At 37.9% G+C, this 18,335-nt stretch overlaps 2 protein-coding genes across 5 annotated transcripts in view; one reads left to right on the plus strand and one right to left on the minus strand.

Moving 5' to 3' along the window:
- Positions 1-5,338, plus strand: part of LOC141903466 (ADP-ribosylation factor-like protein 16) — a 29,390-nt gene extending 24,052 nt beyond the window's left edge. The window contains exons 2-5 of the mRNA XM_074791585.1: positions 3,513-3,568; positions 3,820-3,939; positions 4,230-4,345; positions 4,706-5,338. Of these exons, the coding sequence (XP_074647686.1) occupies positions 3,513-3,568; positions 3,820-3,939; positions 4,230-4,345; positions 4,706-4,862 (449 nt within the window). The 3' untranslated portion in view covers positions 4,863-5,338. The remainder of the gene's footprint in view (positions 1-3,512; positions 3,569-3,819; positions 3,940-4,229; positions 4,346-4,705) is intronic.
- A 685-nt stretch (positions 5,339-6,023) lies between these two features.
- Positions 6,024-18,335, minus strand: part of LOC141903833 (uncharacterized) — a 37,529-nt gene continuing 25,217 nt past the window's right edge. For all 4 annotated transcript variants that reach the window (XM_074792168.1, XM_074792170.1, XM_074792169.1 and 1 more), the window contains 5 exons: positions 17,196-17,350; positions 15,457-15,608; positions 13,914-14,162; positions 13,185-13,362; positions 6,024-9,471 (listed from right to left, as the gene is read on the minus strand). In XM_074792168.1, the coding sequence (XP_074648269.1) occupies positions 9,234-9,471; positions 13,185-13,362; positions 13,914-14,162; positions 15,457-15,608; positions 17,196-17,350 (972 nt within the window). In that variant the 3' untranslated portion in view covers positions 6,024-9,233. The remainder of the gene's footprint in view (positions 9,472-13,184; positions 13,363-13,913; positions 14,163-15,456; positions 15,609-17,195; positions 17,351-18,335) is intronic.

The raw sequence follows: 18,335 nt of genomic DNA on the forward strand, positions 1-18,335 counted from the left end.
GCAATCGTGTATTGAAATGACGCGTTTTTTTACTATGATCAAATCAATGCACAGACATCTGCCTTAAATCATCTTAAAGAATAGAGTTTGCTTATTAATATACTTACTTTTCAGGAACCCTCAGGTTTTAGTTTGAGAGAAATTTAATTTTAAAATTTAAATTTCTGAATATCGCGCCATGATGCAATCGTGTATTGAAATGACGCGTTTTTTTACTATGATCGAATCAATGCACAGACATCTGCCTTAAATCAACTTAAAGAATAGAGTTTCCTGAATATTATACTCGATTTTCAGAAAGCCTCAGGTTTTAGTTTGAGAGAAATTTGATTTTGAAATTTAAATTTCTGAATATCGCGCCATGATGCAATCGTGTATTGAAATGACGCGTTTTTTTACTATAATCAAATCAATGCACAGACTTCTGCCTTGAATCAACTTAAAGAATAGAGTTTGCTTATTAATATACTTAATTTTCAGGAACCCTCAGGTTTTAGTTTTAGAGAAATTTAATTTTGAAATTTAAATTTCTGAATATCGCGCCATGATGCAATCGTGTATTGAAATGACGCGTTTTTTTACTATGATCAAATCAATGCACAGACATCTGCCTTGAATCAACTTAAAGAATAGAGTTTCCTGAATATTATACTCGATTTTCAGAAAGCCTCAGGTTTTAGTTTTAGAGAAATTTGATTTTGAAATTTAAATTTCTGAATATCGCGCCATGATGCAATCGTGTATTGAAATGACGCGTTTTTTTACTATAATCAAATCAATGCACAGACTTCTGCCTTGAATCAACTTAAAGAATAGAGTTTGCTTATTAATATACTCGATTTTCAGAAAGCCTCAGGTTTTAGTTTTAGAGAAATTTAATTTTGAAATTTAAATTTCTGAATATCGCGCCATGATGCAATCGTGTATTGAAATGACGCGTTTTTTTACTATGATCAAATCAATGCACAGACATCTGCCTTGAATCAACTTAAAGAATAGAGTTTCCTGAATATTATACTGGATTTTCAGAAAGCCTCAGGTTTTAGTTTTAGAGAAACATGATTTTCAATTTTAACTTTTTAAATATCGCGCAATGATGCAATCGTGTATTGAAATGACGCGTTTTTTTACTATGATCAAATCAATGCACAGACATCTGCCTTAAATCATCTTAAAGAATAGAGTTTCCTGAATATTATACTGGATTTTCAGAAAGCCTCGGGTTTTAGTTTAAGAGGAATTTGATTTTGAATTTTTACTTTTTAAATATCGTGCCATGATGTAATCGTGTATTGAAATGACGCGTTTTTTACTATGATCGAATCAATGCACAGACATCTGCCTTAAATCAACTTAAAGAATAGTTTCCTGAATATTATACTGGATTTTCAGAAAGCCTCAGGTTTTAGTTTAAGAGGAATTTGATTTTTAATTTTAACTTTTTAAATATCGCGCAATGATGCAATCGCGTATTGAAATGACGCGTTTTTTTTTACTATGATCAAATCAATGCACAGACATCTGCCTTGAATCAACTTAAAGAATAGAGTTTGCTTATTAATATACTTGATTTTCAGACAGCCTCAGGTTTTAGTTTTAGAGAAATTTGATTTTGAAATTTAAATTTCTGAATATCGCGCCATGATGCAATCGTGTATTGAAATGACGCATTTTTTTACTATGATCAAATCAATGCACAGACATCTGCCTTAAATCAACTTAAAGAATAGAGTTTTCTTATTAATATACTTGATTTTCAGACAGCCTCAGGTTTTAGTTTTAGAGAAATTTGATTTTGAAATTTAAATTTCTGAATATCGCGCCATGATGCAATCGTGTATTGAAATGACGCGTTTTTTTACTATGATCAAATCAATGCACAGACATCTGCCTTAAATCAACTTAAAGAATAGAGTTTCCTGAATATTATACTGGATTTTCAGAAAGCCTCATGTTTTAGTTTAAGAGGAATTTGATTTTGAATTTTAACTTTTTAAATATCGCGCAATGATGCAATCGTGTATTGAAATGACGCGTTTTTTTACTATGATCAAATCAATGCACAGACATCTGCCTTAAATCAACTTAAAGGATAGAGTTTCCTGAATATTATACTGGATTTTCAGAAAGCCTCAGGTTTTAGTTTAAGAGGAATTTGATTTTGAATTTTAACTTTTTAAATATCGCGCAATGATGCAATCGTGTATTGAAATGACGCGTTTTTTTTACTATGATCAAATCAATGCACAGACATCTGCCTTAAATAAACTTAAAGAATAGTTTCCTGAATATTATACTGGATTTTCAGAAAGCCTCAGGTTTTAGTTTTAGAGAAATTTGATTTTGAATTTTAATTTTTAAATACTGCGCCTTGATGCAGTCGTGTATTGAAATATTGCATTTTTTACTATGATCAAATCATTGCACAGACATCTGCCTTAAAGAATAGAGTTTCCTTTATAATATTCTCGATTTTCAGAAAGTCTCAGGTTTTAGATTAATGGAATTTTATTTTTTGAAATTTAAATTTCTGAATATCGCGCAATGATGCAATCGTGTATTGAAATGACGCGTTTTTTTTACTATGAAAAAATCAATGCACAGACATCTGCCTTGAATCAACTTAAAGACTAGAGTTAATATACTTAATTATCCTCAGGTTTGAGTTTAAGAGAAATTTGATTTTTAATTTTAATTTTTGAATATCGTGCCACGATGCTATCGTCTATTGAAATGACGCATTTTTTACTATAATCAAACCAATGCACAGACACCTGCTTTACATCAACTTTACATCAGAGTGTGCTTATTAATATACTTAATTTTAAGGAAGTCTCAGGTTTCAGAGTTTCAGAGAAATCTCATTATGAATTTTAACTTTTTAAATATCACCCAATGATGCAATCGTGTATTGAAATGACGCGTTTTTTACTATGATCAAATCAATGCACAGACATCTGCCTTAAATCAACTTAAAGAATAGAGTTTCCTTAATAATATACTTAATTTTCAGGAACCCTGAGGTTTTAGTTTTAGAGAAATTTGATTTTGAATTTTAATGTTAACATGTTGAGCCATGATGCAATCGTGCGTTGAAATATTGCGTATTTTTTACTATGAACAAATGAAGACATCTGCTTTAAATCAACTCGAAGAATAGAGAAATTAATTTTCAGGTAGCATTGTTTTACTTTTATAGACATAGTTGAATTTTAACAGGCATAATTGATGTAAAATACATTTCGATGAAAATCTATGAAATTTACGAAAATCACTACACATTTTAATTATATAAAACAATTATTGATCACTCTTCTGCCCCGGTGACTTTATTGAATGATCGTCGTTTCGTCCGGTCAAAGTGTTAAGTTATACATTTCATGTCAACCAGTATCTACAGGCAGCTATACAGTGTGTACACACTATATCTGAATACGAGGCTGGAATAACAGGCTCACTTCACGATAGTAGATTACTGATGATGTCAAATTCATTCTTCAATTTCATTTCAGCATTTGCGGCAAAAGGTTCTGCCAATCTCGGTGATGCTCCATCTACTATTCCTACTGTAAGTTACTATTCACTACTCCAATATCGGAGCGTCTGCGCTTTAGGTCTCCCTCTAATCTGACCATGGCATAACACTATTCTTTGATAACACTAGACTAGTGCCACACAGTGGAAAGATGACCTCAACTGCAGTTAGTCCGAAAATTTTTATCGGAGATTTACTTCTAAAACTGACTTTAAACCGCACGACCTCCTCTCATGCAAAGTTGAAATATACGTAAGTCTTAAACTCTTATCGCAATATTTCAGGTCGGCACAAATTTGGTGACGTTATCGACAGGCAGAAAACAGGATGTGACAGTTCGTGAACTGGGCGGATGTATGGCTCCGATCTGGCACAAATACTTCGAGAATACGAATAGACTTATCGTAAGTTGTCGAGTGGTGACACGTAGCCTTAATGGAATAGAATGAAGCTCTATATTCAGCGGTATAACTTGATAATAGGCCTAACTGATTTTTATTCTAACACATCATCAACTATTATTAATTACCTACCAGACTATATTTCCACTTAGGTGACAGTCGCCTTAGTGGAAATATATAAAGTGACTGCAGCTGAGTACCATAATTATATTTCAACTATTAATTACCTACCAGACCCGACCTGAAGTTGTGGAAAAGGTTTGGAACTGAATATCACCGCGGTTTAATTTCAGTTTGTAATTGACGTTTCTAATCGAATGCAAGTGTCCACTTCATGTATTATGTTACTGACAATTTTGAAAAATGGAAATCTGCAGAATACAGTGTTTTTACTTGTACTCAATAAAGTGTAAGTATCTGATTTCATCCGCTGAGTCTACAGTTGATCCTCTTTCCTGCGTTTACCCAGCGGTGCGGCGTATTCACTTGTCACAACCAGTCTAGAAAATCTGTTATTCATTGCTTGGACACGTCGGGGCACTGATCAAAACACAAGATTGCTGATGGTGCCTTGTGGGCTTTAGAGTGCGTTCACATTCGTTTGTACCATTATTTCCATGAGTTAGTGTAGTACAGTTACAGTTCTACTGATTTGAGATTATGAATGATAAAGTATTGTCGTTGTTGAATAGTGAAAGCCACAATGGCTGTAAACGCAAACAGCCACAACACCCGATTGTGATGTTGATTTGATATTGCTATTTTTCAGTGATTCTCCGGGCTGTATGAACAGAATTGAATTGAACACATTAATGAAACTCGACGAGATGATGAAATATGCAAAACAACACATCACAGTATTAGAAGTGAGCGCCAAAGAAGCATCTGGACTCGGAGAGGTTTTAAAATGGTTACAGGATACTTGATTGTTTCATCGTAAAAACTCAGAACTCGAGTGACAATTGAGTTTTTATCTTGTGCGATATGAACAATGGACTAGCACTCCTCTTAACTCTAATGCTTTCAATTAGAGTTATCCTATGCTCGAGGACAAATCTTAGAACCATTGCAACAACAGACTGAGAAGCATTCTACTGTAATATTAACTCTCGAATCAAACTTGACAAACAACACTGTGCAGCTGGGTCCAGATGTTTGTGACAAATGGTTTTGTAGCTTGATTGAGCTGGTTTTGTAAACACGTGTTTAGAATTAGAAGCCTATATCTCACATTTCATTCCTCTCTAGTCTTGAAGAATAAACGCATTTGTGTAAAACTATTGAAATGGAGAGATTCGCTTGTACTTTGTCTAATAATCTACGCGTATATTCACTGTATTGAAAGTTATTTTTTAGAAATGTGTCGTATATATTTTTCAACATTTGTAGTTTATTCAGTTCTTCATATATAAGATTAAAAGAAAGATTTTTAGCAATAATAATGTATTAGTTAACGGTAGTTGTTCATTTTTGGACCACCTCCTAATCATTATCAGGACCCACTGGGAATCAGTGCAGTATTTCCTGGGTTTGAACCTTTTAAATGGATGAATATATGTCCTGAGATGGTATGAATCCTGCTCGCTATTTCTGGGTACAAACCTCTAATCGGAATCAGTATCAATTATTACTGCGTTCGAACTATGGAAACCCTAGTACATCCTCTTACTGGACAATAAATATATTAACCCTATATTCCAATAGGTGGCGCTCGTAAAAGATAATCATTTTTTTAAATCCAACAATCAAGCCAGCTTAGACAATTTAAGATTATCGAAATAGACTTAGATGTATATAGTTCCCTCTAATAATTCATATATTGTAAATAGTTTATCCATTCATTGTTAACAACTTTGTCATGGTTTATTTAGAAAACTTGGAGTAAATTCTGTTCCAAACCCTTGCAGGACTTGGACCCTGTAATTAGGCTTTTTCAATCTCAATACAGCATCCTGACTAAAAATCAGCAACAGATAATGGGCTCGAACCCATACACACCTATTCAGCATTCAGAGATTCTTCAATGTAACCCGGGTCCAGAAAACCATGAAAACCAACTGACTTAATTATTTTTTTATATATGCTGCAATTATTTCATTTATTTTATTTTAACAAAGGGACACAAAATATACAAAGATACCAAATACATTGGTTTTTATCCCTGCACACAGGGATTGTGTTGAATTGGACACGTCGTCACCTTCGCACACAGGGACAGTGTTGAATCCGACACATTGTCACCTCCGCACACAGGGACCGTGTTGAATATGACACATCACCTTATGAAAGTGTGAAAACATTGATTCCTACTGTACAATGTCTCCCGTTAATAGTGATCCATACTGCGCAAAGTCAGTCGTTTAAAATAAAACCCAGAGAGAACCACGTATCACAACTTAAAAGAAAAATTTTGCTCTAAATTCTTTAAGAATTTCGTATTAAAATATCATTGAATGTATCGCCATTTTCTGGTTGGTTAAAAGATTTTTGGAGACAACTGGTTGGTGTAGTCTACCTACTAACAGCGGACAGAGGAAACAAGTGATCTTTCATCATCATTTCATATGAGACAGTGATTTGTATCAGAAATGTATTCAATCTGACACACACAGCTTACAAACAGATACTATAGTGCAAATTCAATAGAACTTGCGCTAACAAATTGACAGAGGAAAGATCCAGGACTTGTTCACTTTCCGGTCAATATTTCAATATATTGAATTGTGGTTCAATGCAACGCATATGACTTTGTGAGTTTAAGATGAAATTGAATCCAAAATATCAATAAACATGGACGTATAATCTTGAGTCGATTGTCCACGTTTGTACATTCAGCCTGGGTAGTTCCTGAACCAGCCGAACGGTAGTTCCTGAACCAGCCGAGCGGTAGTTCCTGAACCAGCCGAGCGGTAGTTCCTGAACCAGCCGAGCGGTAGTTCCTGAACCCGCCGAGCGGTAGTTCCTGAACCAGCCGAGCGGTAGCTCCTGAACCAGCCGAGCGGTAGTTCCTGAACCAGCCGAGCGGTAGTTCCTGAACCAGCCGAGCGGTAGCTCCTGAACCAGCCGAGCGGTAGTTCCTGAACCAGCCGAGCGGTAGTTCCTGAACCTAGATGACTAATAACTAGTTACAAATCTATACGCAGTCATCGTTCTTATAAATATACAAACTTTAAACCATCTTCCAAACACTACATAAAGTGCGTTCGAAACCAAATACGCACCGGTTATCAACAATCAATCAACTATACTTTCGTTAAACCTTCCATAACTCGCAGGGGGGCTGTTTAAATATGAATTCCAGTCTGAATGATGTCTAAAATTTTAGTAATTTCATCCACATTGGCCGCCCGTTAAAAACTAGGGGTCGTGTTTATAGACTCAGTATAAACTTTAATCCAAGAGCCAACTCAATTGAGTTAGCCCCCTAGTAGTCGATACTGGTCTCTCAAATTGTTTCTAGGTCTTCAGCTTTTACAGTGACATGACAGTTATATTCTTTAAGACATGAATGTATTTATAACAGAGGGGGCCAGGTTCACAGAGATCAATCATACCGGGTTTCGTACATTACTATTAGACTAGGGGTATAGTTGGTTGTTTCGATACCGCGTAAACTGTCCTTTTATTGGAATGATAAAATATTTCAGTAAGAAACTAAAGTCTCTCTCTCTCTCACTCTCTACAACTGAGGTTATCAAACGTAATCAGTATGAGGTATCTTCTATCAAACAACACTCATGATTTATATATGTTAAAGATTTAGCTGAATTTGGGCATAATTTTCTTCAACGCTCAATGAAAGCTTCGCAGTACCCTCGTCAGAGTATCTCGTCCGAGTACCTCATCTGAGTACCTCGTTGCTCGACTAAAAGGAGAATTTATTCGCAAACGAAAAATCGTAAGAATCAATCGTAATATTAATAATTGTAATAATAACGATACAAATAATTTAATAGTTTTTTTTAGTGCTAAGATTCTGATAAAAATCCGAACGACACTTAAAACACGCAAAAAAGATACATGTGACCGATAAAAAAAAAAAATTCCAGTTGCGTTTAAAAAAAAAAATGGCACCTGACTCAAGCTTACATTTTTTTTACAACTATAAATTAAGACAAAAAACGTCGTCATCTTTTTAAAATTGTTATCTTTACATCATCAAGAGATCTACCTATAAAACACGATCTTTTTTCTACAAATTCATTTTCTTTTTACACTAGAAAAAATTAAGACGATTCTTGTTTTTTTCCGCCCGTGATACAATAAATACAGGCATGCGCTCACAAATCGGAAATAATTAAAACTTATACATGCAAACGAGAGAAAAATTTGCCGTCCAAAAAAAAAACCTAATCTTCTTAATTATGAATCGTATGAAACTGTACACACTATAGCTACATATACTCTATGGTCGGGATACCAGTCTACCGCCAACTTAACAACTTCAGCCTGTCGTACTTCGGAATGGGATAAAAATTCAAACTACACGTTACTCTAAAATCTATTTGTTACAGTAATCAGAAAGTCTCGTGACCAGTTCACGGCATTTTCATGGTAATAATCAATTTGATTGATTTTTTGACCGAATTAGCACATTGAAACAATGACCTAGACGCTGGCGACTCGAGATAAATGACCTTGAACCTTGGTGACGCAGAATTCATTGACCTTGCACCTTAGTGACACAGAATACGACGACCTTTAACCTCTGGTGCACGCCGCTTAAACCTCTAGCTCAAACAAAAACCCAGTCCATATTTCTTTTCTCCCAGATATAACTGAGTGAAAACAATACCTCGCGATATTCATTACAAACACCATTGAAACAGAATTCATTATGCAAATTAGGAATTATCAGTGGTTCGTCCGAATGTAAGATTACAGAAATTCTTTCAAATATTTCAGGCCGAAATGATCCGGCCAGCAGTGCCTCACCCGGAGAGAATCAGTATCACATAAATAGATGAAGCAAAACAATAAAAACCTAAAGATGGCAGCCATATCGTTTAAAATATAACAGCACCGGTGTGTATTGCTACTATTAGTTCTGTATTGTACCACTCGATGGTGCTTCTCGCAGAGTCCGAGGATGTGACAGTGATAGATACATAGGGGGGGAGGTGCGAGACATCACCTGATATGTAAACCACGTCGATCAGTCGTGAAACCCTTCATCTCGCTTACTCGCTCTCCGCTTACGAATGTCCCTCGAGAAAAATGCATTTTTGTACTTTGGTCAAAATAACGACGGCCGCCGATGGATCTTCTTCGTACGCGGCACGCGCCGGCGCCATCTATTATCTACGCGCAAAACTATGAACCGACGTGCGTTGCTGCTGATTCGGTTGCGGATACGGAACGGGCATTTCGAATTCGACCATCAACGCGAAGTGATCCGACGGTATGTGTGGATGGGGACAGCCGACGACTTTGTTCTCGCTGAACCACTCGGGTTCGATCGGTCCTAGAACGCCGAGCGGACTCATGAACTCACGTGAATACACGATGTAGTCAATAATACCCTTGAAATCGTACCTGAAAAAATAAAACGAAACATCAATCAAACATGGCGCCTCTTCGGAGTGAATCGATTTATTCATATTTCACGTATTGATAAAGAAAGACGCGGTCAATAGAAACATCCAAATTCCTTGAGTTTTTCAGGTTTTTGGAAAAATTGATCAAATTCCCAGATTTTTTTCTATATTGCTGAGTTTTCCAGGTCGGTGGGTTCCCTGTTAATTATAGCCTATTGTTATTGAGTTACCATTGAGATAAACCTGTTCAAACAACGACACTATAATATTTCATTTCACGAGTCTCTGAACAAATTCAGGTGGCATCATTATTAAATATTACAGCAGGGTGATTGATAGTGCACCCGATTGACATCAGAGAATACCTGTAACCCTGTATCCCATCCCTGAATCCCATCCCTGTATCCCCCCTTGTGCCTCCCTGTATCACACCCCTGTATCCCCCCCTGTGCCTCCCTGTATCACACCCCTGTATCCCACCCCTGTACCTCCCTGTATCCCCCCACCCCTGTATCCCATCCCTGAATCCCATCCCTGTATCCCACCCCTGTACCTCCCTGTATCCCCCCACCCCTGTATCCCATCCCTGTATCCCCCCTGTATCCCACCCCTGTACCTCCCTGTATCCCCCCACCCCTGTATCCCATCCCTGAATCCCATCCCTGTATCCCACCCCTGTACCTCCCTGTATCCCCCCACCCCTGTATCCCATCCCTGAATCCCATCCCTGTATCCCCCCCTGTGCCTCCCTGTATCACAACCCTGTATCCCATCCCTACTGAAAAAAGATTAGAAATTTTATCAAAATTCAATTAATTCATTACTGGATATAACAGACTGTCCGTTGTATAATGAACACATTTACCACCATCAAACTCCACCCACATCGCACCACATCGCACCACATCCCCCCACCCCCCGCTGAAGTTAAACTTAAATTCTAATCATTTCACACCGGATATAACTAACTACTATTGATAGTAATGACCAGATTTTCTGATGCCCTGAAGTTTGTCGTAACAAAATTCCCCGATATGCTGGAGTTCATCGTTACACATCGTTGTATGACATCGTGGAACTGAAGTAATGTTTTCAATCTCTCAAAAAATACTGAATTTATTTCGGTGTAATCTTCTATTTCTGTTACGGGCAGTAGATATCTCATTGATTTTCGGAGGGGTGGCTGCACCTCTAAAACTTGTTAAGGAGGACTGACTGTTAAGGATACTTGTACGTTACGTATGATAGAACGATCTTAAATCAATACTCATCACCCCTAAATGTCACATCTTCTAAATTCATTACGGCGTGTTTACCGGTAGAGCGGGGGCTGTTTTCATCTGAGAAACTCCACATAATGCCGATACTAAAAATATTCCACTTTAAAGGCTTAGTTATAGTCGGAGCACGCCTGAAGTGCGCTCACACCTCTCAGGTATATTTACGTGCCGTGTGTTTCGTTTCGCCTGTGGTGGTCGTGGTTACGACTTAGAAAGGCTTATGACAAAAACAAAATAGACGGTCGCAGCGTGTTGATTCAACTGACATTTTCTCCATATCGCTTTCCGCTGCACCGCTGGCTATAATTATAATCAAAATCCAGGTAAAAATGAAACTGATTCAATTAACAGTTTTGTATAAGTCACAGCGCATTTCATATTAGCTCACAGACCAGTCCAGTCTAATGGAATTCATCTTGATTTAAATCCTCCTGTGGACAAAACATGCAAAAGTCGATTCTTGGTAAAATTATATGGACTACTTTCTGACCTTGCCCCCTTGGGTGCATACGAACTGTGTAATAAGACCCCTCATTTCGAAATCCACTCGAAATCTTCTCTTTACGCCAAATATCAAAAGTCATCGCAAAATCTTTTTTTTAAATGTATCAAAGAGGTATTTTTCCGCAAATCTTATTTTCTCTGACGAAACTAAAAACCGACATTTTCCATCCTCATTTTCTAAATGTCTCCGATCGCTAAATACCAGGAATAAGTTCACGTAAAAACTCCTTGCGTCCTTGGCTATATATATATATATATATACATCAATTACCTGGTATAACAAAAAACTTCTTATTCAACACGAGGAACTCTTTTTCCTGCTGCGGAGACAGAAAGCTCAGAAATACCGGACAGGAGGGAGCTCTCTACTCGCGGATAAACTATTAACCCTTTCAGTGCTGACTAATTGATAACCCTAAAGTGCTGGAGATAATTTGAAAATTTGAAAAAGATTCTACCCCAGTGTGTTGAATAACGGGTATACCGCTATAGTGCTTCTACACCACGGTGCAGTGTATCATTAATTACTAATATTTCACTACGCTTGACAGGTGCTGCCATCTTCCAATAGAGATAATTACTTATTATAAGACATCGATACACCAGGATACAAGGTGGTGTACTATCAAAGTTGTTCGCCAATTCATAGTGCGGCGTAGACACACTAAAAGGGTTAAATGATTCTCGCTTAAACATGCCGCTGACACATGACATTTCACTAATTACATTGATACATCATGATGCGGTGTATTAGTAAAGTGCTCCACCGATTTATACACCGTACTGCGGTGTAGATACACTGTTAAGGGTTAAATGAGTCTTGTAACAAATTGAGCATCGTAATCACACACAAACACGCTGCTGACATATGACATTTAACCGGGCAACCAGCTGTATACAATAATACAATTCATGTCGACTCTTCCCCGGAAAACACACTCACTGGTTCACGTGTTTGTGGTTTCCAATGGCAACTAATGACACACTAAAACGCGGTTACGCGTCGAACGCCGAGAGTAAGACACAGAGATTTGTTTTATAACATCAGAGAGGTGTAAAGGGCGAGTCGCTAGATTTAAAATGCCGCCTTATTATTAACTAATTAGATCTGCTACGGAAGCTCTACCAGTGACAGTTCACAAACATAATAATTACTGATAGATAGTGATAATATGATACATCCCTCTAGGGGGGAGGGGGAGGGGGAGTAGGGGAGCTCAACCAGAGGTTAACCAGTCCATTTGAATAGAGGAAGTGCCAGCTAATTTTAGACGCCCAAACAGGCAGGTCCGCTGGAACTTGAAATAAGGGAAAGGGTTAGGGAGAGCTTGAGGTAGGGAAAGATATGGAAGCCCGTTGATGACATACGAGATCATTGTTTATATCCAAGGCATAAATACAAATAATTTGAACTCAGAGTTCAGTACTACTCAAAGTACTCCTTCCTGTGTTATCAATATCTGAGAAGTGTTGATGTTTAACCTCTAACTAAATTTTGAGTAACTGACTCCTGACCAGGGGTGAATCCAGCCATGAACAGCCACAAGCGGGGTCCCACAGATAAATTTGAAGGAATACACCCTAAAAGATGTCAATGCTGAGAGGATGAGAGTGTCAAATTCACAGGTTTTAACAATCTATGTCTTGACGAAAAGGGCTATGGGGAGACAGGGGTCGGGACCCATGAGACCACTCCCTAAATGTATCTCTGCTGACCTCACATCATACGAGGCAATTATATAACTAGAAATAATGTGAACTTTAAGAGAGTTCAATACTGAAAGAGACCCACCCTGTATACTATAAATAACTAAAAGGTGTTGACATCTTGATCTCAATTAAACCTATGAGACTAACAAATATTAGATAGTAATGTAACAACACACAGCAGTCGAACTCCAACCGGAGCTCGGAGGTGGATACTTACGTATAATTGGTGTTCTCCATGATGTCGTCGGAGTAGGCTTTACTGAGTCGGAAATCGTGACCGAATAACTCGCGACTATCTAGCGAGTTTAATTTCTGTAAACAGTCGTCGTAGCCCATGTCTTTGAAGTCGCCGTGACTAGATGAGATTTTACCGTTCATTAAATACTCCAATACACCTATATATAACAAACAGTAACAGAAATTAAACATCGGTGAAATGCTCCGAATCCGTGTTGTAAACCCAATACAAAGCACAAGAGCAGTTTGAAATGTTTCTTCGAGCTAATATCTATTTCGTCAACTTCAAGAATACAGAATATTGCCTTAACGTTGAAACATTGACTCTTTTCATTCAGTTTGATAAAATGAAAATATATTCATACACGGACAGGGTTAACTAGAGGCCCATGGGCAGTGTATACGATCTCAGCAATAGCTATGGGCAGAGCATAAGTTCGCAATGTGGTCCATGGGCAGTGTTCGATCTCAACGAGGCCCATGGGCCACGTAAGATATCTGCGACCGAGGCCCGTGTAAAATCTCAGGGAGGCCCATGGGCTGTGTAAGATCTCAGAAAGACTATGGCCGCGTCAGATCCAATTGTCAGAATCGAAATGTATCTGAATCGCATCATATTCAGTTTAAATAAATTTGTAAAATTGTCTCATAAATATAAAAGATAGTTGAAATGAAAGATAGCGTCGTGAAGAAGGTTAGTTAACTATACCTGAATTGGGCAATGAGTTGAGATCACCACATAAAACAAGAGGGATGGAATTGACGTTATCAGCCGATGACGGTGATGCCGAACCGGTTGCTGCTGCTGCTGTTTTATTGTGCTCTTCGATGATGTTCTTCATCTCGGACATCAGCATCATCGTTTGTATGAGTTTAACATCGCTGTATTCGGGATCCCAGTGAACGTGAGCAGTTACGACTAACAGAGGTTGACGGATCTCGTTCTCGGGCGGGAGTCCTACCAAAAAATAAACCATTAAACATTGTTACATCGATTGAATTTATATGATATAAAGTCCCTCGCTTCGAGTAAAGATTTTCAATTTGTTTTTACCCCGACTATTCCCTGATAATACACGTTGATTTCCCTGACTTGATCTGCACAGAATCTAATCAATTAACATAGATGAAAACTCTTTGATTTTACTCGAGATCTAAACATATTTTCCAGACTTATCCCTTGATTTTGATCTTTTTTTTTTAAACGAAATTCCCCGGCTAAGAAAAGATAATACCCCGACTTTTCTTGATTTACAGGTAAGTGGCGCCACCCTGTGAAATTTAGAACTATGCCGAGTCAAATCTCTACCAAAAACAGTGAAACTCTGTCCTGTAAATCTATAGTACGATAAATAGTGAACCTCGGGATATTTCCATTATCGCAAAACCATCCGATAATAACTGATAGTAATTTTAGACGTTCAGCAATTTTTATGAAATATTGATGACGTACAGAGTACTATACACATATACTATACACGAAACAGCGAGAGTAGCCGGTCCTCGACTCGTATCCGCTGCTGATACAACTCAATACTCGTCGATATGACATTCCCAGATATTTTTGTCGTCGTCATCATCTCTGTAAAACATGTCGATAACTCATCTGCCCATCCTCTATTCATAATGTAACAGTTTCATCAGTTATAACTGTATCGGTTTCGAATGCGATACGTACCGTCATTAAACCCTCCTCCCCACCAGCCCGTCCCCCCTCCCAACCAGCCCGTCCCCCTCCCCACCAGCCCCTCCCCCCTCCCCCCACCAGCCCGTCCCCCCTCCCCACCAGCCCCTCCCAACCAGCCCGTCCCCCCTCCCCCACCAGCCCGTCCACCCTCCCCCACCAGCCCGCATAAAAAATCTTCATTCGTCTGGAATCGAAACATTTCCTTTATATCTACGTCAAATTAAATGATATTTCTGTGTATAGGAAACTGAGAGGGCAGTTGAGTTTAACAGAGTAGAATATCTTATTCCGCAAACATTTGTGTTTTGTTGATGAATGCAACAATTCGGGCGAACTTCCAATTTTCGTAGCGAGTCGACTCGTGGTCGCAGTTAATAATCGAGTGAACCTTACACATTTCGCAGTGTCGGCCATCTTTGAACTAATTCTGAACATCACGTGGTAGACTATTTCCGGACTATAGTTCCGTCTAACTGATATTGGGTTTCACATAGTTCGCAAATAGTCACTTAAAACTACGAAAACCGAACTTCACCGTAGCGAAAGCCGATGAAGAAACACTCACCGTGGTCAAATACACCCTCTTTAGTTTCTAGTATAGCTGCCAATCCAATATTATCCTTAGTGGTGACCCTGTTGATCATACCATGTGACCCCTCAGCAGACGCCATTGCTAACTGATTGAATTCCATCAAGTGTTCTTTCACCAATGAAAATCTATAATTCAAAATATTGACATTAGTTCATCTACCGGGTATATTTCAAGATTCAGTTGCGTGGTAAAGGCTAGACACATTTTGGTTCTGTAGCCAATCTAGAAAATTTTTAGACCAGCCTAAACTGATTTCAGCCCTATGCCAATCTAACAACCTAGGACCAGTCTAACATTATGGTTCTAAAGCCAACCTAAAATCTTAAACAAGTCTAAGCTCATTTGGTTCTATATCCAAACTAAAAACTTGACACCAATCTAAGCTCCTATTGTAGCAATGTTAGATTATTAGTCTAAGCTCATTTTGCGTTTCAATCCAAATTCAACAACTAAAGAACCAGTCTAAGCGGCAGGAAGGGGGATAATTAGTGTCACACGAGTGGTTTAATCAATTTAAATCAATAATCAGTTAACTACCGTGCGATGATTAGAACCTAAAAATACGTGATTCCTTAATTAATTCTATTGATCATCGAGGAGAGGAGAGGAGAGAGGAGAGAGAGAGGAGAGAGCAGAGAATGCGGGAGCGGGAGTTGAAATCTTGTTTTATGGTAATTAAACTCTTGATGCTCATCAGTTAAACACGACATATAGAATTAACCGCGCGGAGAGAGAATTAACTCGATGTTTCGGCAGACGCTTGACAATCGTGGCTGTCATTACCAGAAAATCCTCTTCTCGTTCGTTATTCCGCGAAAAACGGCTTACGACGATAACTTCTCAAAATCGATCTAACCTCGTTTGGAAGTTTAATCAATTCGAGCATCAAAAATCAAATCAGATCTCGACGCGTTTAAATTTGAATTCGAATTGACAAATTAGACCCTCGGGATCGGTTTATATACCGACATGGCATCGGATTCTTAATTCCTAAAATGTTTGATTAGTTTTCACATTTCGTGTGTGAACCCCAATCAAACATTTTAGGAATTAATCATTTAGGACTGAAACAGGATTCGGAATGTTGAATGTTTATGAATTCAGTAGGCATCACATTCTAACCCCTAAGACATAAGCATCCTTGTAAATAAAAAGAACCAAAATGAGCTTGGACTGGTCTTAAGTTGTTAGACTGGTCTTAAGTTGTTAGATCGGTTATAGAACCAAAATGAGCTTGGACTGGTCTTAAGTTGTTAGACTGGTCTTAAGTTGTTAGACAGGTCTTAAGTTGTTAGACTGGTCTTAAGTTGTTAGACTGGTCTTAAGTTGTTAGATGGGTTATAAAACCAAAATGAGCTTGGACTGGTCTTGAGTTGTTAGACTGGTCTTGAGTTGTTAGACTGGTCTTAAGTTGTTAGATCGGTTATAGAACCAAAATGAGCTTGGACTGGTCTTAAGTTGTTAGACTGGTCTTAACTTGTTAGATCGGTTATAGAACCAAAATGAGCTTGGACTGGTCTTAAGTTGTTAGACTGGTCTTAAGTTGTTAGACTGGTCTTAACTTGTTAGACTGGTCTTAAGTTGTTAGATTGGTTATAAAACCAAAGTGAGTTTAAACTGGTATTAAGTTGTTAGATCAGTTATAAAACCAAAGTGAGTTTAAACTGGTATTAAGTTGTTCGATTGTTTAAAGTAGGGGTTTGATAACTTACTTTGACGTACGGAAGAATATTGCGCAACCATCGACGTGTTTCCTTTCACTTTCACTCATCGTCCGCGCTCGTGACTTCGGAGAGAAAATACCGTCGTATCCGTCGTGTTTCAATTCCGGCAGAAAGAAATTATAAAACTGATCGGTTTCCACCTCCTGCAAATATAATCAATAAATTGGATAAATAATGAATAAAACGTCCCCCGGTTAAAGTGGGATGGCTCCATATTTATACCGCACTCGAGAGCAATCTTCCCATAGACAAATTACGAATGAAGTGAACAGCTAAACAACACTTGAAAATATAACATCATCGAGAAAATTCAATTATGAACTATTTTCATTTTTATCATTATTATTATTATCATTACTATTATTATCACTAATAATAGTTTCAATCATAAAATGACAGAAAATTGAATAGAAATGACAGGCGAAAATAGAAATTACAATCGAAGTAGATCAATATCAATCTCGTCCAATACGTCGGTCCAATACGTCGCTGAACGTTGAAAATATCAACCTCAACTAAAAACGTTTTTTAATTAAAACATAATAACAACAGATGGCCGAGATATCAATTCACGGGAATGAACAATTTCTGACGACAGCTGCGTCCTCGATATTTGATACATGTTTTTAGAATCGTTGAAGGTTACTTTCGTCGTCGTATCGAGGGGGATTTCTTTTCTCGTAGAAATATCGCGTTCCAAACTTTTTCAAAACTACTATTGATTTTTGCGGTCGTATATAAAATGATATGTGTACAGTTTATGCGATGATGTTACAGTAGATGTGACTGAGTTATTGAATACTTACACCACACGGTTTCTGCTTGAATTCACTATTGATTATCCATTGATTTATTGATTTATCTACGAACAGCCGGTGCCTGCACGCTTGTTTACGGACATGTCGTAGTTTTGAGAAGAATAATAAGGTACCAGTAACGACGACCACCGATAGCGATCGATGCTTGATCCGATGTTTCTCTTTAATTCATTATTCTTAAAAAGTGTATGATAGGGGAAGGGAAGCAGACACCGAGGAGGACAGGAGGCAGGAACAGATTATCAGATTGATGACAATCAGTGGAGTGACAATCAAAGAAATGATCGGCGACGATCAGAGAAATGATCGG

This window comes from Tubulanus polymorphus, chromosome 4 (genome assembly GCF_964204645.1).
Source record: "Tubulanus polymorphus chromosome 4, tnTubPoly1.2, whole genome shotgun sequence".
NCBI lineage: Eukaryota > Metazoa > Nemertea > Palaeonemertea > Tubulaniformes > Tubulanidae > Tubulanus > Tubulanus polymorphus.